The sequence below is a fragment of the Barbus barbus genome, assembly GCF_936440315.1.
Source record: "Barbus barbus genome assembly, chromosome: 23".
Taxonomy (NCBI): Eukaryota; Metazoa; Chordata; class Actinopteri; order Cypriniformes; family Cyprinidae; genus Barbus; species Barbus barbus.
Window position 1 is genome coordinate 28,308,823 of NC_136751.1, and position 27,891 is coordinate 28,336,713.

The following is a 27,891-nucleotide window of genomic DNA, read 5'->3' on the forward strand; positions in this document are numbered from 1 at the left end:
AATGTGCAATGTGCACAGGCAGATTTTGCTACACCTTTAACCCAGTGTTGTAAATAAACACTGGCATAACAAGTTCAAAATCTAAATTGATCAATGCATTCAACAATACCGTAATATCTACATGATCTAGACACATTACTAATCACAGAAAAAAAAAAATTAGGCATTTTACTTACTTGAAAATAGATTTATCCAGTCCAGATTTATCCATGCTTCATGCAGGTTGTGTGAGTTTATGGCTGGTAAACAGGCCTATGTTTAAATATAACATCCAACAGCATTGCAAGGCTGAACAATAGGACCTATTAGTTGTGTAAATGTGGTCTTAGAGGAAAAACAAAACATGAGCAGCTTTATTTTAGTCAAGCTAAAACTGATGTTGTATTACAACAGTGGGCCTTACAGGGTTAATGCACACTTCATTGGATGGCTGCTTTCATCTGTAAGTACAGTTTTGGTGGGATTTATTCAAATTAATTCACTAAAGTAAGTATAATTTTCAGTGATGAATTTGCTTGTTTTTTGCTGTAGGGTTCACTGTTAAAACACCCGGAATGACAAGGAATCAGTGTGAGATTGTGTTAAACTGCCCTGCAGCATGTGTTTATGCCGCATGAGTGCATTCCACGCACACAGAGCTGGAGAAACAGAAACATGCAAAACTGAAAGAACAGAACTTATGTAGACACTATTAGATGAAATAGAAGGTGAAGTGTCTGCTTTTATATTTGTCCCACATGGACTGGAGTGGCGTGGTGTTTTTATCAGCTGTTTAGACTCTCATTCTGACGGCACCCATTCACTGCAGAGGATCCATTGCTGAGCAAGTGATGTATGCTAAATGTCTCCAAATCTGTTCCCATAAAGAATCAAACTATATCTTGAATGGCCTAAGCGTATGCAAATTTTCTGAAAATGTTAATTTCTTTAAAATGTCCTTTAAGTGTGAATAAAATGTAATTTTTTCGGGATTTGATGTAGTTTTAAATGATTTAAATCTACTCGACACTGTTTTGTCAATGCACTGCGGTGTCTTCACAGGAAAGAATAGAGAGGGCGCGCGCGAGGTGAAGCTCATATAACACGCGCTGTGACGTGTTTCTCTCAGTTCTCAGGGACTCCGTTCTAATGTTGGGTCGCTCTGCTCTTCTCTGCGGTTCATCTCTCTCCCTCTCTCTTTGTGTAATTATAGACCACACATCCGGCATATGATGATTATAGGACACTTATGATTCCACAGTAAAACAGGTAAGATAAAATATGAACTTTATTCAGCGTGTGAAAGAGTTTATTAACAGATATGGGGACAGTTGCAGTACGGATGCGGCAGATATGTTCAGTTACTTGTGAAGTGTGTACTGTAGTGTATACTGCGTACTCAGATGAGTGTGGATATACTGTACTGAGCTGTACTTCGATACATTGGTGGTTTTAGAGTTTAAGATGAGAGTTTTCTACTGAACCGTTTCACACAGGAGACAATAGAAATGTGGTGAGTTGAGTTTCGTAGTCTTATGCATTATGAAGCTCTCAGTCACTTTTTTTAAACACTCTGATATGAGTATTATATGTTTTTAAGGTATGAATATTCATGACCTTTGAATTTTATCTGAAAAGTTTTGATGAAGTTAAGTTCGATATACAAATAATGATTAGAATTCTTCCTTTAAAGACAAATATTACTTCTGTATATTGCTAAACTGATGATTCGTATATTTTAATAATTACATATGCGTATTTGAATGTACGTAATCTTTAAATGAAAAATCTACCATTATCTTTTCTGACAAAATTCTATTGATTTTCCATTTATTGGTTTCTAAAACAACTTTTTAACCACTAGTGTCACTGGAAAAGAAGGGAACTAAACAATGATAAACATTCTGAAAGCTGTATACGTTTATTGTAATATTATTTTATTATCCAAAAATTTGTTTATTATTACAGCAATAATAATAGCTGTACTGTTGTCACAAACTATGATTACCATAGTACAAAAATGGTAAAGGGAATCACTATAATTTGTATATAGTGTTACCCGAACATAAGGCGATTGCAAATGCATGAACTATTATTTGAAAACCATTAAATAAGTACATTTTGCTATTGCACCAGAATGACATTGGCATTACAGGAACATTGTGTTTTACTGTATGTTGTGAACTTACCAACAGCGTTTATGGAGGGTCTATAAACATTTCGGATCTGCTGAGTCTAATATATATGAGAGCAGAATGAGGAACAGCATTTATTGGTTTTACGAAACTTAAGTGTAACACAATAATATATTACCATCATTTACCTCCTGTCATGGTGTCATCCACTCCAGCTTTAAATCGTTCAGGGATCACAAATTGTTCTGCTCTTTTCCAGTGAACTCAGTTAACTAAGGCAGTGATTTAAATACAGCTCATCATAATGTGTCGCCCACTGGGCAGCTTCACACACACACATACACACTTTGGCTCCAGACTTTGGCACGCACTGCGCCAGCTGCGGTTTATACCGGCTGGAAACACATGTTTGTGCTGCATGCATAATTTATGATCTGCACTATAAACAAAAATGCTGGGTTATAAAACACTGTATAACATATATGGATCAGGCTATAGGCACCAGAGCATGTTGGATAAATCCCAAAATTTCTATTTAAAAGACTTTAAGTTACAAGGCACCACCCTTGTCGTTATAATTAAAATCTTTTGTTAACCCTCCATGAATATTATAGTGATACGCAGTATTGGCACACAGCCTGGACTTTTAAAAAGCAGGATGTACTTGCCACGTCTTTTTTTTTAACAGGCATTAACAAAATGGCTAAACGTGTTTTATGCTCACGTTTGAAATAAATATGCACTATTATTACCGTGTTCAGCATAACCTGCTTTATGAGCCACACAAATACTTTAGTAACTTTAAGACTTATAAAGCATTGTGATTGAATGCATGACTCTAATACAGGCAATGTTTGTCATGGGACGGGCCAGCAGACTCACTCTGTGAGTTTAATATATCAAATATCTGAATTTAGATTTTTGACTCATCAGCATGAAGTCTGCACAAGTTTATATACTTTACAACTTTTAATCCACCTTTAATTCCGATCCACCCTACTATACACGGAAAAGCATTAGAGGCAGAATATGTAAAATACTTGGTTGATCTGCATAAAGCCAGTCAGTGTGTTTATAGACTGATGATTTTAGCTATCTATTAGGATTTTTGTGTGAAATGTGCATTAGGCAGTTAATAAACAGACTGCTAATCGGTGTCTTTACACAGTCAAGTTAAGGCTGGTCTGTGCCTGCTCAAAATTCAGTTTAAAGATACAATGCCACATAAAAGCCAGACTAAATTATGCCTGCTCAGACCCACCTCAGCCCCTAATATCATAATTTCTGTGTGAGTGGCATTAAACAGTGTGTAATGGCACTTCAGAAGTGTTTCTATGCCACCTTTGAAGTAAATGTTGGCATTATAGGCATCTTTGCACCGTTAACACCAAAACTGCAAAGGTTGCACAGAAGCACTTTTGCAGCATTTAGGTATCTTTACATCGACTGTTTAATGCTGTTTAGAGGTGGCATGAATGCATTTACAAAGCAATTGCAACTTTATGTGGTACTTTGATACTAGGTGCTGAGGTGGGTCAGAACAGACATCATTTAGTCTGGCTTTTATATGGCATTGTATCTTTAAACTGAATTTTGAGCAGGCAAAGACCAGCCTTAACTTGACTGTGTAAAGATGCCTTTAGTTTATGCAGCTAAACCATAAATTAGAGATTCTCACTGCTGTAGATCCTCTAAACTATCATGATTAATAATCAAAGAGAATTTGAGTCCCACTGGAGATTTCAGCAGTCTGTTCAGACAAATTCATCTTCACAAGTGCCAGACTGTGGCAGAACGTTTCCATATGAACAAGACTTATGTTCATGTGTTCGCATAGCTGTCTGTGGATTTTTCACATGCTTGCATAATTTTGTTTTGATAGAGTTCATTTGATCATCCTAATTCTGTGACTCTGCTGTCCAAACAAGAAGCAACTCTGCCCGGAAGCCCGAGAGGTCTTGCTAGGTCTGTTATCTGTAATTACCCATGCTCTTAGCTTGACCCGTACTGGAGCAAGTTTTCAAGTGGGAGTTTGGTTGGCAGGAGTTTTTGTGCTCTGACATTGGGCACGCTCCTCTGAAATTATGAAGGGAACGTCTGGGCAGATTCCAAACCCTCCACGGCTGGATGCAGGAATCAATGGTTTAATTAAAGCTTTATTATTTGTCTTGGTGGACCGTTTCACCAGAAACAACCAAATCTACTGTATACTTTTCCCTCCCTCGCGTGCAGACATCTACCTGCGTTGGCTGCCGCGTCCGTGTTGACCTCTGTGTGGTATGGGCGCTGCTGGCACACTGACCGTTCTGACCTCAGATCAGCAGGGATTTACTCTGTGAACCTGTGGCTTCTGCTGACTCCACTACTGTGATACATTGAGTTGTGTTACTGAACATTGGAGAAACTTCATGAGAAAATCTTCTCTTTTGATATGAAGTTCAAGACATTAGTTAAAAAATTATTCAGTGATTCTTTCAATGCTTTTACACACACCTAAACATGCCAATATGATTTCCCCTCCAGTAAAATTTTTATCAGTAAGAGTGTTTCTGGTCATTTCATGTGTTCCAGTTCAGTTTGTTGTGGCTATATTTAGCTCATAAAATACATGAAGTTATTCAGAATCTAAGAATAATTTGCATTTGACAGTACTAAAATTAATTTGTATCTCATGTGCGAAAAAGCTTGCTTTTGCATCTTTAGGCCTAATTGTTGACCCAAGAACCCCTGAGTGATTCAGTCTGATATGTGAGTGAATCATTATGGTACAATGACTCATTGAGTTTTTGATTCAAGAACTGCTCTGGCTGATTCAGTTCAGTTATTGAATGAATCATTCTTGGTTCAATGAGTCAGTGGGTTTTTGATCCTTTTTGTTGATTTTTGCTCTGACCAATTCATTCCGATGTGTGAAAAAATCATGGTCGGTAGGTCGTTGATTCAAGAGCTGCTCTGAACGATTCGGTCTGATATGTGAATTAATTATTCTTGGTTTAAGGACCCAGTGGGTTGTTCATTTGAGAACCGCTCTGAGGTATTCAGTTTGGTTTGTGAAAGAATCATTCTTGGTACAATGAGTCAGTGAGGTTTTGACCTGAGAGATGATTTAGTCTAGTCTGTGAATAAAACATTCTTGGTTCAGTGTATAAGTGGGTTGTTTGTGAAACAGTTCAACTAATTTATCTAAATAATTTGGGTCAAAAGAACAATTCTTTCCTGAATCAGAATCACGAGCACATTGAAGACCAATGTGAGTCGTGTTTAAAGTGTATATTTTACTATGTGTGTTTGTTAGGAACTAAACCCAGGATCTTGGCATCCCTAGCACCATGTTGAGCTACAGGAATGTTAGTTTTTACACTAGCTGTGACCACAAAGACCAACACAAAGGGAAAATGTTGCTATTCAGGATGTGTTGATACAGCACTTGGTGCCGGGGACACATTTGGTGCCCGTTCAGGGTGTTATTAGAGGGCATAGATGCACATGTGACAGGAAGCCCCCCCCTGCCCCTCCCATCATATGCAGGACCACATGACCCAGGCCTGCACCCTCCGCAAAAGCTGGCATCCATTGATTAGCACAGGGCAGCGTGGGTAATATGACATTCCTGTAGTGGAGGATAATTACGGGTTCAGAGATCAAAACACGGCCAGTGGATTTGGGTGACCAATTCATCTGAAGGCAAAGGTTGTGACCTCCCTCCCTTATCCTCTAGACATTTGGCTTTCTTGGAAAAGCAAATGTGCTACTTAATGAATACAAATATAGTCCATCAGAAGTGTCTCAAACTGCTTTTTGATGCTGCCATATGGGTGCATTTAACATTCCTGCTATAACAGAACTGAAGGTGGAAATCCCCCCTGAGAACTGGGATTGTTCCACATCAAGGAAGTGTTTTTTACTGGTATTTAATTTCCAACCTGTTGAAATGAGCTTGTCTCCCTCAGGTCTCTTCCTTGTCTTCTTGTTTTACAACAAGCATTCCATTGTGAAAAAGAAGTAGCAATGAATACTTTTACAAAAAAGCAATATAATTTAAAAGAATGTAGTACATAAAACTTAATACAGTATAATAAAATAAATGCAATATTTACGGATACTTAGTTGCATGGTTTTTGCATTTAAATAAAAAAATGTAGTTTAAGTTTATATTAAATTTAATTAGTTGAAGTGACTTTAAGTACATCTATACATGTAATTTCATATTGTCTTTGTAACACACTGAAAAAAAATTGAAAAACAATTTTCACTCAGAATATAAGCACTTTAATAAGTAAACAGTTTAAAATAAGTGTGCTTTAAAGCACAGCAAAATATTAAAACATGATTCATATATTATATTAAAACATAATATTATATTATTTACAAAATACAGTTTTTTAAAATATACTTTGAGATGTGAATGCAATTAAGCATATTTCTTTTTCACAAGGGATTGACGTTTGCATTTTACAGTTACACCACTTCGCTCTTATTTGCAGATCATGCTGTGAGAATCTCAGTTGTTGGCAATGTGGAATCACTTAACATAAAGATTTGATTAATATTAAATTGCCAGAATGATCTCAGCAATGTTATAGGATTGTAACAGAGATTCCTGCTTTGCTCAAATCATGCATCTTATGATTTACTTCTTTATTTCACTTTTTACATTTCCTTCTGTAAGAAATGATTGCTTTGTCTTTTTCTATAGATAGTGAAATGTTTGCTGAATGTTGTGATAGTCTGCAAGAAAACATCGAGTCTGTTCTCTTACTGGTGGTGATGTCCATCTGTCGATCAAACGAGTGGAACCCTACACCAGTGACGTTCTTTCTCACCGTGTAGGCTTACATTCTCAGCATTGGCATGGTTACTGCCAGCTTGTGTTTACTATAGTAAATAAAGATTTAATGGAAAGATACAAACAGCAGCAGAAGTACATGCATTGTACTCAGTACTGACGCTACTTAAGTCCCTGTTCTGTATTTTGCATTAATTGCATTATATTGCCAACATATAGTTTTATGTTTATTTATTTCAAACTATTTAAACATCAAAAATATAAAAAGATATTGTCCCCTTAATTAGCTTCAGTGTATTTTGTAAAGGTAGCTTCACTGGTTGAAGTCAACAATCAAAATTGTCCGTCTTGTGTCAAAATAGCTCTTCCAACACTGAGTAAACAACAAACAAAACTAAATATAGACACAATCTAATACTTATGAGGCAATCATGTATGTAATGGCGGAAAGAGCTATCGTTATGCTATCTTCAGTGGTTATGAATAATCAAATCTCTTGTGCATAGGAGGAGATAATAGCCATTTTGTAGGTATTTGTCCAGAATGGTGGTTGGCAACTATTATTTAGGCATGACATCAAGGGCCTTATTTTGAACAGACAGATGTTTCATCTCAGAGAATAATTGGTTTTCCTCTGTTTTTCTTAACAGAAACCGCAGTAGAATGATGCACAATGCCCATAATCATGTTTGTGTATCGGTGACCTTGTCTTTTAACAGCAAATGGTCCAAAACAGGAACATGAGACACTTCCAAACAAGCAACAAAACACTTCATTTACCACTGCAGTTTCTTTAACTCTGACTAAAAAGCTATTGGCAAATGCAAAGTCATTCTTATTGGGTTTCAAAAGACAGTTCCACCCAATGATGTGTATTTTCCAAGTAAAACAATTTTATAAAATGTAAGCAGGTTGAAATGTTTTTCTAATGACATAGGGCCGATATATGCTACTATAGGCATATTATATGCATTGCATATTTTTGCTAGCTGAAGAGCCTGATTGACAAATGACAAAAATAATGACTGTTTTCACACAGGTTTCCAAAACACATTTTTTGTCTGCCGTCACAGATAGTCAATGCCTAACGTCAAAGTTGCTTTTCCCTTTTCCCTGCTCAGTGTATCATAGCTCTGGATGCTCATTTTGTTCATAAGCAACATAAAATGAAGCCCAGTGCAACATTATGAGAAGAAAGCAGAAACTCCCTTTTCACCCCATTGTCTGATGAGGTTTGTGTTGAGTGTCCCTGTTTGGATGCTGTAATTGTTGCATAACATTCTTCACCCCTGGTTACAGAGGGATTGTGGTGGTCACCGGCCACAGCACGTGGTTGGCACGTATCTTGAAACATGCAGGACATACTACAAAACATGCTGTTAGCAGCTGAAAGCAAACGGTGGTCAGTTCATTTGAAGGAACAGAGAGAAAGAGGGAGTAAAAATAAGGGAAAATGGAAAGTGTCTGGCTATTAAAATCCCCGGCTATATTTGTCAGCAACATCGGGATGGTGGGGATTTGAAGAAAGACGGCGGTGTTGAACATTCAGAGTGAGAACAGGAAGTGACACGTGGTTGTATGGCACGTCAGCGCCAAACTTGCTGACGGGAGTTACAAGACCATCTCACAAAAACATCTTTCTAATAATTTTTATTTTGCAAGGATGCATTAAATTGATCAAAAGTAACAGTAAAGAATTTAGTGTGACAAATATTTTGTAATAATGAAAATTAAAAATGCTTCTGAGCTTTCTATTCATCACAGAATTTTAATAAAATTGTACGAAAAATATGAAGCAGCTCATGCATCTGTTTTCAACATTGATAATAATCCGAAATGTTTCTTGAGCAGCAAATCAGCATCTTAGAATGATTTCTGAAGGATCATGTGACACTGAAGTAATGATACTGAAAATTCAGCTTTGATCACAGGATTAAATTGCATTTTAAAATATATTCAAATAGAAAACATTTATTATAATTCTAAAATTGTTTCATAATTTTGCTGTATTTTTGCACGAGAAACTTATTTTAATTCAAATATTATGGGAATGTTTCTTTTGAATGCTCTCTGAATGTTCTGAAAGTAGCAGCAAAACATTGGATGAACATCTCAAATGTTTTAGGAAAAAACCTTCCATGAACAATGTATAAATATTGCTATTGTGCTAATGTTTTGAGAACATCATTAAAGACCAGATGACTTTGAACAAATGTTACATTAACGTTACTGGAAGAATCTTTACATAACTTTAATAGAACCTTGCCAGAATGTTACATTAGCCAAAATTTGGAGAATGTTCCCTGTTTGGAACATAGAATCAAATATAAACATCAAGTACTACCATCTTGTTTTATTGTATATCAGCAAGCTCAGCTGAAACAAGTCAAACAAACCTCCCACTTTTGTCTCAGTTAAGATCATCTGTAGTGTGATTAATCAGCAGCGTCATTACTGATTTGAGTGATCTTAGATGTGGTGTGATCCTGTTGTTGGTTAGCTTTTATTAGTCAGCAAAACAAAACATGATATATTGTGAATTGCATTTGATGCATGCGTCTATTTAATTGGTTGTAGCTAATCAATACTTCTGAAAGATTAAAAAGTATGTGTCAGTCTAGCGATGGCTAGACTGCGGTTTCTCGTCTGAAGGTTTGGCTGTAGAACAGAGCTGTACTCTTGGACCGGGACTCTCGCTTTGTCTTGTATTATGTCTTGAGTCCAGTCTAGAACTCGAGTGTGGATCCTGGAGCGACGTGCTGGCAGGACGCGAGCTGCAAAACACGGCGCTCCCAAAAGTCAGTCCAGGGCAACCCCTTCATCGTTTCCAATCTGTAACATGACAGATCCAAAAATGGATAATTCTAGGTGATTGTTTTATGTTTGTTGTTGTTTTATTTACTTTATGCCGTGTTTCATGCGCTCCCAAAGCCACGGAAATTGGACAGTACGGAGATAGAGTTGCAAGAACTGTAATTACTGTTCGTTGGGACTTTATTGCTTTTTAATGAAAGAGCTAAATTTAAGCAGGCATGGGGCACGTCTGACTGGCAGCTGATCTTGAAATGCGAAGGACGAGCCGTTTCTGTGTGGTGGTTTGTGGGTGGGCGGCCGGGGCGAAGGAGGAGGAGGTGGGTGTTTGTTTATTCTTTGAACATTTCTCCCAAAAAGCCCTGTCATTTGTCGAGAAGGGCGAAGGGGTGATCGCTGCCAAAACTGTAAACTCATTTGTTTGTTGCTTTTCATATCTTTGCATTCTGAAACACTCCGAAGTTTAACTAGTCTTGATTTATGCTGTTCCCCACCGGATATGGGTGAGACTAGTTATATTTAGTAGGAATGTTGCAGGTTGTTTTTCCAACCAATATAACATGATTCCAGATTCCAAATGACTTTAATATCCATGCATGAAAATGCTTTGATCCAACACTGAATTAATATTTTCCAAGTCTTAATTAATGGAAAACAATGGAGAGAATTGGTTTACAGACTGTATCGTTTCTCTAGAATATTGATTGGCTCAAATCTTTGTGGGATCATTATCATCTGAACAAGCCAAGCCTACAGTAAAATGTTTTGTGAGTGAATCTCACGAAATCATGTTCAGGTAACAGTTTACCCAAAAATCTAAAGGAAAAAAAATTTAATTTTATATATTGCATATGGAAGAAAACAGTGAAAGATAAATGTAAATGAATAAATTACATTTTTAGGCCCAGTAAGAATTTTTTTTTGCATTGCTTGAAGCATGCTTTCTTTACAAATGATCCATAAGGTATTTAAAAATATTTACCATTACTCTTAATTATTTTCATTACAGTTACAGTCAAAATCATAAATAATATAAATATATTATTAATATAATTATATGAATATAAAATCTATATTTATATTTTTTAAATAACTAAAATTAATGATAAATCATTAAAATAAATAGTCTTACATAATGCAAAAAAAATGGGGTTGATAAGAAACTGTATTCATTTTTCTGTCTCTAAAATCTGATTGGTTGATAGAAATGTCATGCCAGGCCAAAAAAGGCTGAATCGGGAACATGTGCTTCCTATGCATAATCACTTTCACCGTTAGGTTAGACGTGTGTAGTGTAGGTATTGAACTTTTGCCGTGGTCATGTGCTAAAATCAGTGGCAGCACAGACCAGCGTGGGCCAGAATGTCTTGCAGACGGACACGTGCAGTCTGAGCTCAGCTATTGTGTTTTTATTCATTCATGTTTTATATTCTTCACTTGGGTTTAGAAAACATTTACTTGGAATGTAGAAACCTCTCCACCACAATGTGTAAATCATCAGTGAACTCATGTGATTGGAGGATTGTGGTAAAGGAGGAGGGGCCTCTCAGGTGGTGGGCGGAGCTGTGGTTTTGAGTGGCAGTATAAGGAATGACAGCGTTATGCAGACAGGGACAGTGGGACAGTGAGCAGGCCGTCCTCAGCTGTTACCAGGGCAACAGAGCACAGCACTACTCTGGGGTAAGTGCACCTCAGTCGGCACCTGTGTGCGTTCTGTTGTCATGACAACGAGATCAAAGCATTATTTATCTTTTTCATATCTGCTGTGTAACTGGATGATGAAGTGTTATATAGCATTGTTTTATTTTTCATAAAGTTTAAAAAAGTTAATATTATATTGAGATTTAGTATGTAGTTTTTTTGTTAGAAGAAAACAAATGACTAACAAATTGGTAGAAAAAATGACTTACCTTACAGAATTTTGTCTTGTCTTTTACACTGTAAGAAGAGTCCGTAAAAATAATAATACTACGTAATTTTCCGTATTGTTTTCTCACAGGTTTTTTTACTCGTATTTTGGATTATGCATTGGATTGCATTATGTTTTAGGGTAAAAAGAAATGTCTGTAAATTCATTCAATTACAAATTACCAGCAGCCTTTCCTTTTTAGATTTTTTTCTTACTTTTTTTTATTTGTTTGTTTATTTATTTATTAATTAATTTATTGTTTTGTTTTTTTTACTTAACTTTATGATGTCTTCAAAACTAGATATGAATAAACTAATAAAATGAGTAAAAATTGCTCATTCAAAGCTTAGGAAAATTCTCTGAAGTCTTGAACCTTGTGTATAAAATTTTTAGAGAAAAAAATAAAAATTGTTGTCATATCAAAGATTACACATTGGTTTAGAAACAATTTTTACTGAGAAATTGCTTGTAAATTTCATGAATAATTACAAAGAATCTACAAATAACTTTTATTTAAACTTTAGGAGTTTGGGAGTAGAAAGACTGAAATAGTATTTTCTTTTAAAATATACTCTAATAATCTTTGTTTTATTTACAACTTCAAAAATCTTTTTTTTTCTTCAGTGTAAAATGAATGTGCAGCTCAGATCATTTGGTTCATATTAACGGTGTGATTTTTAATTTGCACACTGAAGCACATTTTGAGAACTTGATGCGATCTCTTAATAAACTAGATGGGACATGTTAGTTTACCGATCATTTTCTGACACAAAATCTGAGAAGCAAGAAACTCCAGCTAAAGCCTGATCTCCAGTGAATCTCATGTATTTGAGAAGAGGGTCTGAGAAGCACAGCTGGCATCTCATGGTCTGGTGTAGATCTTGATGTTTGTATGAGAACAATAGTTCAACAGTGAGGATATACTCCACTATTTTCTCATCAGGGAACCATTTCTCTCTCTTGCTCCAGTAGATGCAGTAAGTGGTTTATGGCCTGACTAGGAATATTTGGTCTAAAAATAGGCCAAGAAAAGCAGTTCTGCCCCAAACCACAGGCCTGCTTTAGTTCAGCTATTTATGTCACGCTTTAGCTTATAGATAACTTCTGTACACATACTGTACAAACCCTCTGTGTCCATCAGAGGAGAGTCTAAGTGCTGTTTACCCGTCTCTGGCATGGTGAGGTTTTGGTGGTTTCTGCTGACGCTGATGGTGTTATACTTGCTGCATGTGTCATTGAGTTCCTGCTGTATCTTTTTCAGATTACATGAGTATAGAAGAATATTTTGAAGAAGATGAAGAACCACCTTTACTGCTCAGCTCCTGTCTGTCTGATTGTAAGTTTCAGACTCTTCATTAGAGTGTGTGTGTGTGTGTGTGTGTACCTGTGATTACTGCAGTATGCTGAAGTCATCAGAAATTAATGAGGGATACTACAGTGAGGATTCTCTCAGAACACTGTGTCTCTTCTCACACTTCTCTGAATGTTCCTTCCTTCACTTCACTGAGAACCTGCAATGTAATCAATGAAGAAACATCTCATTCTGTACTACATTATACCACAATTAGGCAAGACATGCACTGGACAATTTTGAAATATTGGGCTATTTTGCTTCCATAACTTGTCTACTTTCAGGATAGTGGCAAGAAACATCCAAAATACATATTTGATTACACTTTATCTATTTGCATCTGTAGATTTCAATTAAAATACAAATTTTCAAGTCTTAGAATGATTTATTTGCTCATGCAATGAGCATATGCACTTGCTCATGCACTTACATACACCGGATTTTACAGTTTTATTACTACACTGAAAACAGTTTGGTGTAGAAACAAATTTCACTCATAAATGTCACAATTACAAACAGCAAGTAACACTGAATTAAATGACATTTTTAAGTAGAAAACTTAAAAAAAAAATAAAAAAATTATAAAACACTCAATTTGTTTTATTCACAACATAACAAACATATTACAGTATATCTATATTCTGAAGGTTTTTACAGAGCGGTTTGTTCATATATCATTTTGACTTATTAAAAAAAGTTCCTAAAAATTGTTTATTTTTTCTGGCAGTTGACAATATTTTCTGATTTTTTTTACATGATAAAAAGGAATATCCAAATAAAACATCCAAAAATATGTTTTTATCCAATGTTCAAATTAGTGCATATTTAAGTAGTTTGAATATTTAAACATAGCATTTCAGAAAACATGCTATACAAAACAAATGTCTTAATGTATTGTGATTAATCAACTGAGGAATATATGGTGATATCTCTTGTGTGGTGATGTACCCTATTCACCTGCCTTAAACTAAACGTTACTATCCTGTGTTTTACCCACTGTATTATCCTAATATTTATGCAGCAGTTAGGCAGGTGTGTTTGTGTGATTTTAACACTGGCTGGTGTCATTTGTGTGTCTGTAGCTGCTGGAGTTATGGGGGACGTTAGCGGCGCAGTGTCGGTGGGAGGACGGGTGTGTGTGTCCGCTCTGTCCAGCCGGACAGGAGCCCACCACGGTGAGAGATAACACCACCGAAACACACTTCACAAAACATGTGCCTGGTCTAGTATGTCCTACATTATGATCTCTGTCCAGAGAACTCACTCAAGTTTAGGTATATACTGTATATCAGAAAAACACAATAAATGTATCAGTGTATCATATGTAAAAATGTATCATATGATTGCATTTATGCACATTCAAGATTTCAATGGGGTTTTTTATCATCTGAACAAGCCAAACCTAAAAGGTTTTGGGAGTATATCTCATGAAAACATGTCCAGAGAACATTTCACAAAAAAAAACACTTTTATATACATTAAATTTTATGTAAAGAGAAATAAATAAATGTTTAGGCCCATTAAGTTTTTTTTTCTTTTTTTTTTTGCATTATGACATTTCCATTGTCGTTACTTGAATGTATTTGAACATTTTATATTTAATTTTTTTTATATTTATTTTTAAACCATTATTCTTAAGAGTAAAGCTTAGACTGATACTGTTATTTTTTGTCATTTGTATTCTTATTTTTAGTAATATATTTATATAGATTCATCTATTGATCTTATCTAAAACCCATTTCAGTGCAGAAATTGATACCATGCTATGAGAGACGTGACAGTTTGTTCTTTCACACAATTTGTGGTTCTGTCATCTTAGTGCTGTGTATTTGTTTCTTTAAGGCTTGTGGGGAAGTTGAGGGTTCCGGTGAGACCGGATTGTGCCGGACTTGCCCAGCAGGCACCTTCTCTGTTACCAATGACACTGAACCGTGCCGCCCACATCTCTCCTGCGGGACACTGAACCGCTGGATCTCAACCGCACCGACCTCGCACTCTGATGCCATGTGTGGAGGATGTCTTCCTGGGTAAAGAACAGAAAATATTTAGTCATTCTTCATTTAGTCTGTCTTCATCATTGCATCACTTTGGTATCAGAGCAGATGTGTTTTCCTAGTCTCACAAATTTTCCAAAACTGAATGAAATGGAAAGCGTAGAGGGGGCGTATTTATGAACTGACATATTTTTCAGGTTTCACCCTGCTGCTAAATGGAAGTCCTCCACCCTCCACGCCTGCATCAGGAGTAAGTGTTTAACATTTTATACTTCGGTGTTGTCTGATGTTACACAGCAAACCTGGAAATTGAAGGCTATCCATTTCAGTTTACTCTTCACAAACAAAAAAGTAATAAACGTTAACATAACATTAAACATTAAAGTATTAATATAAGAATAAAGAGTTATTCTGTAGGATAATATGGTAGAAATGTATTCCAAAATATTGGCTTTTTCACAATAACGTCAAATGTGACCCATCCAACAGTCAGAATTTAAACTTCTGTTATTATTTTTTAAATATTCAAAATTATTCTTAATAGTAAATCTTATTAGATTCTCATTACTGTAATGAAGTTATTAAACCGCATACATTCTATAAAACATTACATTTAGCAAAATCTATATATAAAATGGAACAACCATATTAAAAAGTGATGTATTCACAACATATTCTGTGGTTTAAATAAAAGATTTTTGTCATTAGAGACAATAAAAACAACTTTGCACATCAGAAACAGCTCCTTTACTGGTAAAAAATAAAAATAAAAAGTGAAATGAAATGAATGTAACATTTTTGACAAGCCAAACATATGAATCTCTGAGTAAAATGTTTTATTTATGCCACAAAATGAATTTAATTCCATAAAATTATTATACTGATCTACGCTAAAAGCATTTTTAATGTCTCCAGCACGTTTTATAATTTCCCAAAAATCAAACATCGCTCCTTATGCATGTTATCACGTCCATCAAAAACTTAAGCTGGCTGTTGTTTGGAATATAAGCACACTAAAAATATTGACATAACTATCAATCACTTCACTGAGTACTTGATGGCTAAGAAATAAATAATTATTACCTTACGATGCATCTGTCTTCTTCTCGTCGTTTGAATATAACAACAACAATGTCTGTCAAAAAATAACATGCACAATACACTCTCATATGCTGATACATGGATTCAAAAACTTGACAGGTGATTGTTACAAATGGTAGTTCGATCATTGTCTTCTCAGTTGTTTAAAAGATTAAGGCAATTATCAAAGTTTGATAAAATGTTGCATAATGATTCATTTTTACATTTTTGTTACATTTAATTACCCCTTTTGAGCCATTTAGAATTGCAATCATTTGTTGTATAAGTAATTATGTCTTGTGTATATCTACAGAGCCATACAGCCGGCGGAGACGTAACGCTGGTAAGAGCACTCCCAACAGGTCTGGAGTGGGAGGTGCAAACGCCACCAACTTTCAGGGTCCAGAGGAGAAGGGCACGGAGTACGCCGTGTTTGCACTGGTGCCCATCTTCTGTGTGATGGGCCTGCTGGGAATTCTCATCTGCAACCTGCTCAAGAAGAAGGGCTACCGCTGCAACCCGGAGAAAGATGGAGTGGACGCAGAAGCCGCCACTCCACAGAAAGAAGGTACGGTACACAATCACAGAAATTAATACTTATGGATTCAATAAACTGATCAAAAGTAGACATTTATCATGTTAGCTTAGATTTCTGTTTCAAATAACGTTCCTTTGATCCTTCCTGAAATCCTGAAAATAAAAGTGTTTCAGTTTTCACAAAAATACATTTACATTTACATTTACATTTAGTCATTTGGCAGACGCTTTTATTCAAAGCGACTTACAATTGGGGAATACAAAAAGCGATTCATCTTGAAGAGGCAATCAGACAGAGGAAGTGCTCGTAACACCAAGTCTCAGTCATTGTTCAAATAAATACAAGCTAGTAGGTGGAGAGAAAGATAGAGGGAAAGAGTGTTTTTTTTTTTTTTTTTTGAGTTTAGGATGAAGTCAAGTACTGCCGAAAGAGATGAGTAAAATATAAAGCAGCACAACGGTTTTCAACATTAATAATAATCAGAAATGTTTCTTGAGCTCAGTATATTAGAATGATTCCTGAAGGATCGTGTGACACTGAAGACTGGAGTAATGATGCTGAAAATTCAGCTTTGCATCACAGGAATAAAATATATTTTAAACTACACTTAAATAGAAAACAGCTCATTTGAATTGTAATAATATTTCACAATATTACAGATTTTACTGTATGTTTGATCAAATAAATGAACCTTTTAAAGAAACTCTATAATCAAATCAAGCAAACAAAAAAGTCAAGCATATTAATGATCCATGCAGTTCATTTGTTGTCTGTTAAAACTCACTCCACCTAAATTCGATTTCTAATATGAACCCAGTGGCCCAATTGTAGACTAAATAGACTAAAACCCCTCCTCCTAAGAGGGAAACTAAATAAATTCACCCTACGCAAAAAGAACAGTGTTTTCTTCTGCTTTGTGTGCATGTGAATCGGTGGGTGGAGCTGTATCTGTTGTGATGAGCTCAGTGTTTCATCTACAGTAGCGCTAGCATATGATGGTTCAGGTTCGGCCTGTAAAGCGGGTATGTCTCCAGGAACAGAGTAAATGACACCTTAATCACAGCATATTTTGCAGCTGAATAAGCAGAGCAGCAGAGCTGGATCTGGGGTTTTGTTCAGGATGTCAGGCAGCATAATTGTTTGTGTTCAATAGAAAAAGAGTAGAAAAGAAAGTTAATCGTGTAAGCCATAAAAGGATGTGCATGATGGTAAAAGCAGTAGTTCATCTAAAAATTTAATTTAAAAAAATTGCTGAAAATGTGCTTACCCTAAGGCCATCCAAGATGTAAAAGAGTTTGTTTCTTCATCAGATTTGGGGAAATGTAGCATCCCATCACTTGCTCAGCAATGGATCCTCTGCAGTAAATGGGTGCCGTCAGAATGAGAGTCCAAACAGCTGATAAAAACATCACAATAATCCACGAGTAATCCACACCACTCCAGTCCATCAAATAGCATCTTGTGAAGTGAAAAGTTGCGTCTTTGTAAGAAACAAAGCCATCATTAAGGTGTTTTTATCAGCTGTTTGGACTCTCATTCTGACGGCACCCATTCACTGCATAGCATCCATTGGTGAGCAAGTGATGTAATGCTACATTTCTCCAAATCTGATGAAGAAACAAACTCTTGGATGTCCTGAGGGCGAGTACATTTTCAGCCAATTAAAATTTTGTGATTTGAAATGTGATTTTTATGTTTCTGATTTTTATGTTTCTTTGTGTGTGCAATGCTACAAAGTCGTCAGGGCTCTGCTATGTGATTGCTTAAAGCATTCTCTCCTTTCCTCATCTATCTTTGAGCAGCACAGCACTCCCACTGTATCTCCTTTCTGTAGATCAATAATTCAGTCGGTTCTGTGCTTGTAGATGTTCTCTAACGGCTATCACCGCACTGTTGACTAGTTCTAACATAGTCAGTGTGAACTACATCAGATTCACATCGACCTAGAAACACTTAAACTACTTAAACTGCAAGACCGCCAGGCCAAACCTCTATTTTAAGTGTTCCTACATAGAAGAAGAAAATAGCCTATTGGGTGCACTGTTTATGTAAGAAGTCTCGGGAACAAAGTGTATTGAAAACATCACAAGATAGCCATTAGGTATTTAATAATGAACGTCTTGGCTCGAGTAGAGTCTGAAAGCTTGTGTTGTATAAGTCTGGGTCGGCTCCAGGTGACAGCATCCAGATGAAAGACGATGATGAGTCTCTGGGGTGTAATTGGGTCGAAATCATTTAACGAAGTAATGGTGTTTGCAGTCAGAATGTTACGTCGGTGTTCCCTGTCGATTTCTGATGGTGCAGTGCTAAATTAAATGTCTTTTCTTGGCACTTTGTTTGGAGCTGGGACAATTACATAAGCACTTTGCTTTCAAGCACTCGAACACTTCTACCTTGACCAGCATTTCAATGCTTCAGAATCTAACAGTAATCTGATATATAGCCATTGCACATTTCAGCTGTGAGATGAACCCGCATAGATGTCCGAGGATTTTTGATTTTCAGCTGTATATTGTAGGAGATGTCTGGTGCAGTATGCAATAGTAGATGATTCAGGTATTGCATCAGTATGATGTTTGTATTGTATTTTTGCCATTGGCCACACCTGCTATTCTGAGATAAAACCATAAAGGTGTCAAAGATGCATTTCACAGCAGCCTCCTGTCGCTGCAGAGAAAGTTCAAGCACAATAGATGTACCAGTACATTAATGAAAGAGCTAAAAAAGCCTTTTTATGGCTCGCAGCAAGTTTGAAATTAGATCGAAGCCATTGGTTTAGATTGTTCTGTAATACAATGCATCAAGTTTATCGGGTAATTTTATTGTAGATAGACAAATAGACATAAAATAACCTCGCTATATCATCCGAAGCTAGAAAGTACAAAAAAATTAGTTTTGCATATTTTATAACAGCAAAAAATATTTTAGAAACAAAAACATGATTTAGATTAGTAGGCTATAAACGTCACAAGATCAGAATTTGTACAGTATATAACATTTATGGTAAAATGTACACTACCATTTTTAAATGAAATGAATACTTTGATCAAAAGTGACATAAAATGTATTTATAATGTTACAAAATATTTCTATTTCAAATAAATGTAGTTCTTTTGAACCACATATTAAGTATCCTGAAAAATTAAATACATGACGGTTTTCACAAAAATATGAAGCAGCACAACTGTTTTCAACATAATAATAATAATAATAGTTTCTTGAGTAGTAAATCAGTATATTAGAATGATTTCTGAATGATCATGTGACACTGAAAACTGGAGTAATGATGCTGAAAATACAGCTTTGCATCACAGAAATAAAATATATTTTACAATATATTCAAATAGAAAACAGATAATTAAAATTATAATAATATTTTAGTATTTTATTTTTTAAATCAAATAACTAGAGCCTTAATTGGTGCGCAAGAGACTTCATTCAAAAACACCAGAAAATCTAAGATCCAAACAGGTTTAAGCAGCAGGTGTTTTTAGTGGATGTATGAAGTCGGTTCACACAGGTGTCCTAGAGAAAGAGAAACCACAAATCAACATTATCCTCTAACCGCAAACAGTCACACAAGGTTTTCAACACTAGATCTAATGTTTTATCATTCAAGACTTACAAACTTCAAATGTTTTGCTTGAAAATAGTCTTTCTTTACAGTAAATAACATTTGCATTAAGTGTCACTTCAGCAGATGCATGACTATGATTCTAACAGAGTGTCTTTGGTTGATCAGAATAATAAAGCGGCGCTGCAGTGCTGACATTCATTCAGGGTGAATATACTCAGAGTGCTGAGTGAGCTGTTCTCTACAGTACGTCCCCATCTGCCTCACTCTGGAACTCTGGGATATAGTTACCATAGAGACACTGATAACTGCACACTGAGCCTTCTGTATGCTATAGATTCACAAATGCGTCACAATAGAGACTGTGAGAGTTTAGCCGTGGCGTGACTATATTTTTGCTGTGTTATGAATCCATCTGCCTGTGGTGATTAATGGTGAATTGTGTTTTTAACTCTGTGGATGAGGCTAATGAGGACGGAGTGCAGCGGCTTCCCTGTGCTCTTAAACTCTTTTAAAAATAGTACTTAATGATGGGGATGACATCAGGACAATACAAACACACACTCACAGAGAAGTCTTAAATACTGCTGGAGCTTCAAAATAATATTTGTTCACTGTGAAGCTCACAAAACATGTATGTGTCATCCATATAATTTGCACAATGAAGGTGAAGCTTATTTTTAGGCACTTTAACCTCATTTTATAGCATTTAAAGTTTTTTTTTTTAATTATCTTCCATTTTTGTATATTCACTTTTTTATTTTTAAAATGTTTTTCGTTTTAAGTTGTGCAAATTGTCATTTTTATTAATTTGTATTTAAATATTTCTATTTACCTTTCATTCATTTGTATTTATTTATTTACTTTTTTAATTATTGTTATGTATTAAATTATTTAAGTTGGTTTGGCAAGGCAATATTTTAAATTCTCATTTAGGTTTTTCATCTAATATTTATATAATATTATCTTATTTCAGCTTTATTTCAATTACAGAAAATGATTTAATAGTTTTACCTTTAGTTAACAATAATAAACAGTTTTGAAGTGTGAGGAAAAAACGCATTTGATTTGTAAAATCGTTATACAGTATTTGTTGTACTAAATTGAAGTGTATGCTAATTTGAATAAAAACTAGTTTGAAATAGATTTAAAATTGTATAATTTGTTAATTATATAAGAGCAAATAAAATATAAAATATAGCAAAAAGTGTTCAGATTGTTTTGCTTTTGTCCTCAGGAAACCCTTGTCCCTACATTGTTGATGACCCCAATGAAGACACCATCAGCATTCTGGTGCGGCTCATCACAGAGAAGAAAGGTGTGTGATATTTCTCGACACATTTAACTCACCCTCACATCACACTGTGAGATCAGAGTCTCATTGCATCTCGATGTGTTTGTGTGTTACAGAAAACGCTGCTGCTCTGGAAGAACTTCTGCAGGAATATGAGGATAAACAGATGGCCCTCAGCAAGAGCTCATCCATCAAGTAATTAAACACACAAACCTACTCAAAATCACTTTTGAAAAGTCACACACAGAGTTCAAAATTATCTTTGAACTGAGAAAATGCATAAATATTTCTTAATGGCAATGCAACTATTTTTATTGCACAATATATTTTTGTCCTTTGATTTTTAAGATGTTTTTCCCTTGCACATTAGTGACACACAGTGCAGCTCATTATGTCAACACAGCATCATAAATGAGTCGGTCTGTGTCTATCTGTGACAGAAACATGAACCGTTGTGGTTTAGTTCCTAGTGTCTTTGTGAGAAATATTCCATATAGAGTATATCTCACCACAGGAAGGTCTGGAGAAGAATAAGCTTTAGGCATCCTAGATAAACTACTGATGGTAAGACTTGTGAGTCACAACTAATGTTTTGTTATGAGTTAATAGAAAGTTTTTACAATTCCATTTAAACCGTGTATGTTGCAGTTCTTAAGAAAGTTACAAAGCCAGTTGATATTCATATTCCCCGACTAGGTAGAGAGTGACTTTGTTGATGCTTGTCAATCTATCTTATTTGCTCGAATGCTATCTTCAATATTCCCATTATGAATAATAATAAGCAAGCATGTAATTTATGATATTACAGGTTTAATGTTGCCTTGTGAGATAATTGCACGTTTTAAAGTGTGAAATGTACATTTTACACAAGACTGAATACTGAAATTAATATTTTTTTATTCAGCAAGGATGCATTAAATTGATCAAAATGGACCATAACGGTGTTTATAATGTTACACAAGATTTCTAATTCAAATAGAAATAAAAATCTTGTTTTTTGTTCATCAAAGAATCCTGAAAAAGTAAAATGCATCACATTTTGTACTAAATATGAAGCAGCACAGGTCTCTTCAACATGATGATAAGAAATGATTCAAATCAGTATATTAGAATGATTTCTGAAGGATCATGCGACACTGAAGACTGGAGTAATGATGCTGAAAATTGAAGTCACAGCAATCAATTACATTTTAAAATATATTTAGAAAAAAACTAATTTTATTTTAAATTGTAATAATATTAAAATTTAATTTTAAAAATAATATTAAATAATAAAATAATAAAAATAAAATTTAAATTTAAATTTAAAAATAATATTTCATAATATTAAAGTTTTTACTGTATTTTTGATCAAATAAATGCAGCCTTAGTGAGCAGAAGAGACTTCTTTCAAAAACATTAAAACTCTTGAATGTTAGGGTATGATTGAAGATGGTCACAGTTCATGCTTGAATCGTTGCGTGAGTCATCTCCAGCCTAATTAAATGAATTGAGCTCTGAGAGGTATTCCCTGTTGTGAACAGAAAGCATTTTTCCGTTAGCTGAGATAAAGATGCAGTTCATTCTTGTAAACTCCTTAATGAAAAAATCAATGTAGTGTTAGAAGAGCTGAGGGAGAGATTGCGTCTGTGTTAATGAGTTTGCACCTGGTTTGCAGCGCTGACAAGCCTATAAATCATCAAGAAGTGCTTGTTCATTTTCCTACTGCAGCATCACCACAGTGAGGTCCCTTCAAAAGTATAGAGGGAGCTTTCTATTTTCTCTTCTTTCTTTCAAAAATGGACTTGTTTTGGTCTTTATTGTGCATTTTTGACCGTTTTCCCATGCATCCAATTAGATTTCAGAGTCATAATTATGCATTTTATAATGTCAAACACATCATAACAGTCAGAGACAGAGCCTGCTTCATCTCTTTTGAAGATGCACAGTGATCTCTGGGAAATTTACTGGCACAGATCCGGAGATCTGGTGTGCTGCCATCATTGGTGCCTGCTGAAATAACAGCTTAGTTCAAGAGATGCGTTATACAGCTGCCTCGAGCTCAGGGCCTCTGACATCTTCACAATGGAATTATGGGAGGGGGCGGGTGGAAAGCAGGACTCCATGAATGGATTGTGGTTTATGTGCTCCCAGTGTGTTTGGAGAAGGCCTGAATATACTTCAAGACTTATTTTAAGAATTATCTGCACATGCCTTCGGTACGCCAAGAATCAGGGTATCATTGTTATACCAAAGCATTAATTAAACACTGGATTTTTGTAATGCTGATGGCAGAGCATTGTTGTCTGGTTGCTAAGGTGTTATGTGTAGTTTAGGGTGTTGTTGTGTGGTTTCTAAGGTGTTCTGTGTAGTTTAGGGTGTTGCTGTCTGGTTGCTAAGTTGTTGTGAGTAGTTTAGGGTGTTGTTGTGTGGTTTCTAAGGTGTTCTGTGTAGTTTAGGGTGTTGCTGTCTGGTTACTAAGGTGTTGTGAGTAGTTTAGGGTGTTGCTATGTGGTTTATAAGGTGTTCTGTGTAGTTTAGGGTGTTGCTGTCTGGTTGGAAAGGTGTTGTGAGTAATTTAAGGTTCTATTGTGTGGTTTCTAAGGAGTTCTGCGTAGTTTAGGGTGTTGCTATGTGGTTTCTAAGGTGTTCTGTGTAGTTTATGGTGCTGCTTTCTGGTTTCTAAGGTGTTCTGAGTAGTTTAGGGTGTTACTGTCTGGTTGCTAAGGTGTTGTGAGTAGTTTAGGGTGTTGCTGTGTGGTTTCTAAAGTGGTCTGTGTAGTTTAGGGTGTTGCTGTGTGGTTTCTATGGTGTTCTGTGTAGTTTAGGCAATTGCTGTCTGATTGCTAAGGTGTTCTGAGTTGTTTTGGGTGTTGTTGTGTGGTTTTTAAGATGTTCTGAGTAGTTTAGGGCATTACTGTCTGGTTGCTAAGGTGTTCTGAGTTGTTTAGGTTGTTGCTATGTGGTTGCTAGGGTGCCATGTCATTGTCCCAGGATTTAATTTGGCTAGCATTGTTTCCAGTCTTCTGTCAAGTCTCTCGAGCTCACTAGGTTTGAGCTCAGACCTGTAAATCCCAATGACTGAATGAATCAGTCTGCTGTACCTTTGTTAAAAAGTATTGTAAAAAATATCTTTATAAAATACACATGCAGTATGGCTATGAGTGTGTGAGTGTGTCTCTGTCTGCGTCTCTCTCAGGTTTCCGGCTCTTCCTCATTTCTCTCCGTTCCGGTCGTTGCCGCGGCTGTGTTCTCATCAGTATCATTTGCACACTATAAACGGGCTGGCCCCGCGCTCCGGCCTCTGCTGCTCCCGCTGCAGTCAGAAGAAGTGGCCCGAGCTGCTGCTGCCCATCGATACCCACAAGAACCCCAGTAACCTGGTCAAGACGCCGGAGGTCACCATCCTGTCTGTAGGGAGGTGAGAAAAAATAGAAAATAAAATATACAGTTATGTGAATACTGAGAAGAAAGGCCTTCATTCCAGCCTAAATGTGTTGTTTCAATCCAGACGTGATAAATCTGTTTGTAGCTTCTGTTTTTTAAACATTGTGAACATTATTAAACAAAATAGATGCACTTCCCATACAGACACCATCCAAACCATTTCACAAAAAATTAAAATGCCTTTTTTGCCCAATATTCTTAAGCAGTTTTGTGTTATTTTTATTTATTATTATAGTATTATATATTATTATTATTATTATTACTGTAGTATATATTAACTTCCATATATCAGTGCACTAGTGTCAGAGTTCAGAGTTCTGTCAAGTCTCTCGAGCTCACTAGGTTTGAGCTCAGACCTGTAAATGACTGAATGAATCAGGTGTGTTAGTTTGAGATTGTAATTCACATCTCATTCTCACACACACACACACCCAGTTCTGCTCACAGTGACACATCAGGCCTGTAGTTTCACTCACTGACCTCTGTGTCACCTGCATGTGAACGGCAGGTTTCAAGTCGCTCAGATCCCAGAAGTGAAGTCAGTTTCCAAGGAAGTGACCCAGCCGGAACCGAGCGATACGGACTCCATAGACAGCGGCCACACGGAGCCTGCGGAAGAGCGTTCCCTGCTGGGCGTATCCTCTTCCTGTAACTCCGCCTCCTCAAAGTCCAGACAGGAGGTGAGTTTGTAAACAAGCGGAACAGGGATATTCCTCCGAGCATGTTTGTGTTTCTGTAATACATCCTTTTGACTTGGTTTGTAGTTTCCTCTTCCTCATCTCTCCCTTTACTGCCTTGACCTGAAGCTCATTGTCTAAAGCCATGTGTAAAAATCCCTACAGGAAGTCTGGTGCATTTGTCACCAGTAAATGAATAGGAAATACTCAAGAGTTATTTCTTGAGTCATAGCTAATTAGTCCAGGTTAGTGAACATCTGATGAAGAACACTGTGTAGACAATCTTAAAAAAAATGCCTAATAGTATCTAATTTAATGAAGCTGAGTTTAAAAAGTTTAAAAATGGCAGTAAAATGTTTCATCATCACAGTGTTTTTGCAAAATAAGAATAAAGATATATATCAGATTTAATGCAGCTGTCAATTTCAGTTTTAATTGTCAAAGTATTCAAATTCAAAGTAAAGTATTCGATCTGTATCATTTAACTTACAATATGCAAAGGAGTGTAAAGATATGTTCAAATACTCCAGTTAACTTAATGTTCATTTCAGGTAACTTAATATAAACAGACGCATATAAATAAATAAGCTATTCTTTTTTTTACAAAATCTGTTTGGATGAAGTAAAACACCCACAGATGCAGTAGAAAACATCTGGCTCATGTTTGCATTTTCTTCTTTCGGTGGCCAAAATTGTAATCTTCAGCATCGTTCATACATGTGAATAGAGCAAATATGAAATCTGGCTTAGATTCAGACAGGAATCATGTCTTCGTGGCAGTTTTTTTTGCTGATTAAGTGATAAAACAAAACATCTTCACCTTAAAAATCATTGTCGAATGTAAAAATGGTATGAAATGCACATATTTTGTGAGGAAGTGAGTAAGAAACGAGTATGGGATTTCACTCAGTGAATGTGATGCAGGGCGGTGTAATAATTGTAGTGGAGTTGCAGTGAGGGAAGGTCAGTTTTTGTTACCTAACGTAACTGTTTACCCTCTTGCATAAGAACCTGCGAGGCGGTGGGCTAATGGCTTCACATTGACTATCTATAGCTCCTGGGATTTACCGAAATACCTCAAGGCTTCTTTTCACAATTCATCCTTACAGCTGCTCTGGGCATTTAACCCTCTGTGGCCTCAAGGCATTTATAAATGACACACAGAAAAACTCTAGAAAATAGCTTTTCATTTTTATAAAGTCACATGGGCTTGGTTTTTAGTACAGTAAAAGCAGTAATACTCTGAAATGTCATTACATTACATTACAGTCGTTTTGAAATGTCTTCACTGTCACTTTTGATCAATTTAATGCCCTTGCTTCTTTTAACTCATCATTTTTTACATTTTACACATAATGTGGTCCAGAGAGGGTTCATTGTGTTTGTTTAGTGCTTCATGGATGAATACAATGACAAGCGTGAGAATCTGTTTCTGCTCTCCTCAACTCAAGCTCTTTGTTTTTCCAGCCAGATCTGGACTCAGCTTTTCCACTGGTTCGCTTCATACCAGAGCATGTGAGCGGAGCGGGTTTTTATCCAAAGGCCGGAGCGATCGCTCTGTGTCGCTCCGGTTCCGCTCACATGCACAAATCCACCCAGAATTCACCTGTGCCTTCAACAATTAACAAAACTGGAAATTCTCACCGCTCACATGTTCTGCTTCATACTGAGCCAAATGATATTGTCTGGCGCGCTCTGGTGGCTGGAAAAGTTTTTGCATTTGTTAATCAACAAATGACTGGAGACATGCTTTGATTCATGTGACTAATCATTCTCTCTCCCTCTGTCCCAGATGAACATCTGAACGTCTGAGGAGGACGTCCCGGATGGGACAGAAGACATCATCAGAAGGCGAGCGATCGGGGCAGACGTGTGGCGGTGATGTTAGTATTCACCACCTTGAGGAGCCTTGAATTCAAGACCTTAGGAAACATTCGTATTTATTGCATAAGTCGTAGAACTATTTTATTAAAAAACAACAAGCTCTGTCTCTGCTAGCAGATAATAGGAGAGCGAAGGGCATTTCCTCCGAAAGCATGTGTGCTTCCACAAGACACTAAAGAGGTTTTCAGTGCAGAAAACGGCACTCAGAACAACGAGACGCCAGTGAGACGTTCTCTCCAGTTAGAAAACATTACTAAGTATTATGAGAAACTAGTGTGATTTACATCTCTTTTCTTGCTTTTTTTTATACTGTAGTTCTGTTTTTTTAGTATTTAAGATTTTAACATGTACAGTCATGGTCAAAAGTTTGCAAACATCTTGTTTTGTTAATAAGAAATAAAAGAAAACATACAAAAACTTACATTGTCAATTTCAAATGCATATATACAGTAT

General features: G+C 36.1%; 1 protein-coding gene across 2 annotated transcripts; it reads left to right on the plus strand.

Annotated features, from left to right (window-relative positions):
* Positions 1-1,106: 1,106 nt before the first annotated feature.
* relt (RELT TNF receptor) lies at positions 1,107-27,826 on the plus strand (the record flags this gene model as incomplete). 2 transcript variants are annotated; one of them, XM_079374343.1, is made up of 11 exons in its annotated part: positions 1,107-1,248; positions 12,882-12,956; positions 14,054-14,146; positions 14,814-14,998; positions 15,163-15,215; positions 16,359-16,613; positions 21,395-21,475; positions 21,568-21,646; positions 24,630-24,851; positions 25,386-25,557; positions 27,347-27,826. In XM_079374343.1, the coding sequence occupies 10 exons, from the start codon at positions 12,915-12,917 to the stop codon at positions 27,356-27,358; spliced, it is 1,194 nt and encodes a 397-aa protein (XP_079230469.1). The 2 variants fall into 2 exon arrangements, with proteins under 2 accessions (XP_079230469.1, XP_079230470.1); XM_079374344.1 differs by lacking the exons at positions 1,107-1,248; positions 27,347-27,826 and having other exon boundaries at positions 12,915-12,956; positions 25,386-25,569.
* Between the last annotated feature and the right edge of the window lie 65 nt (positions 27,827-27,891).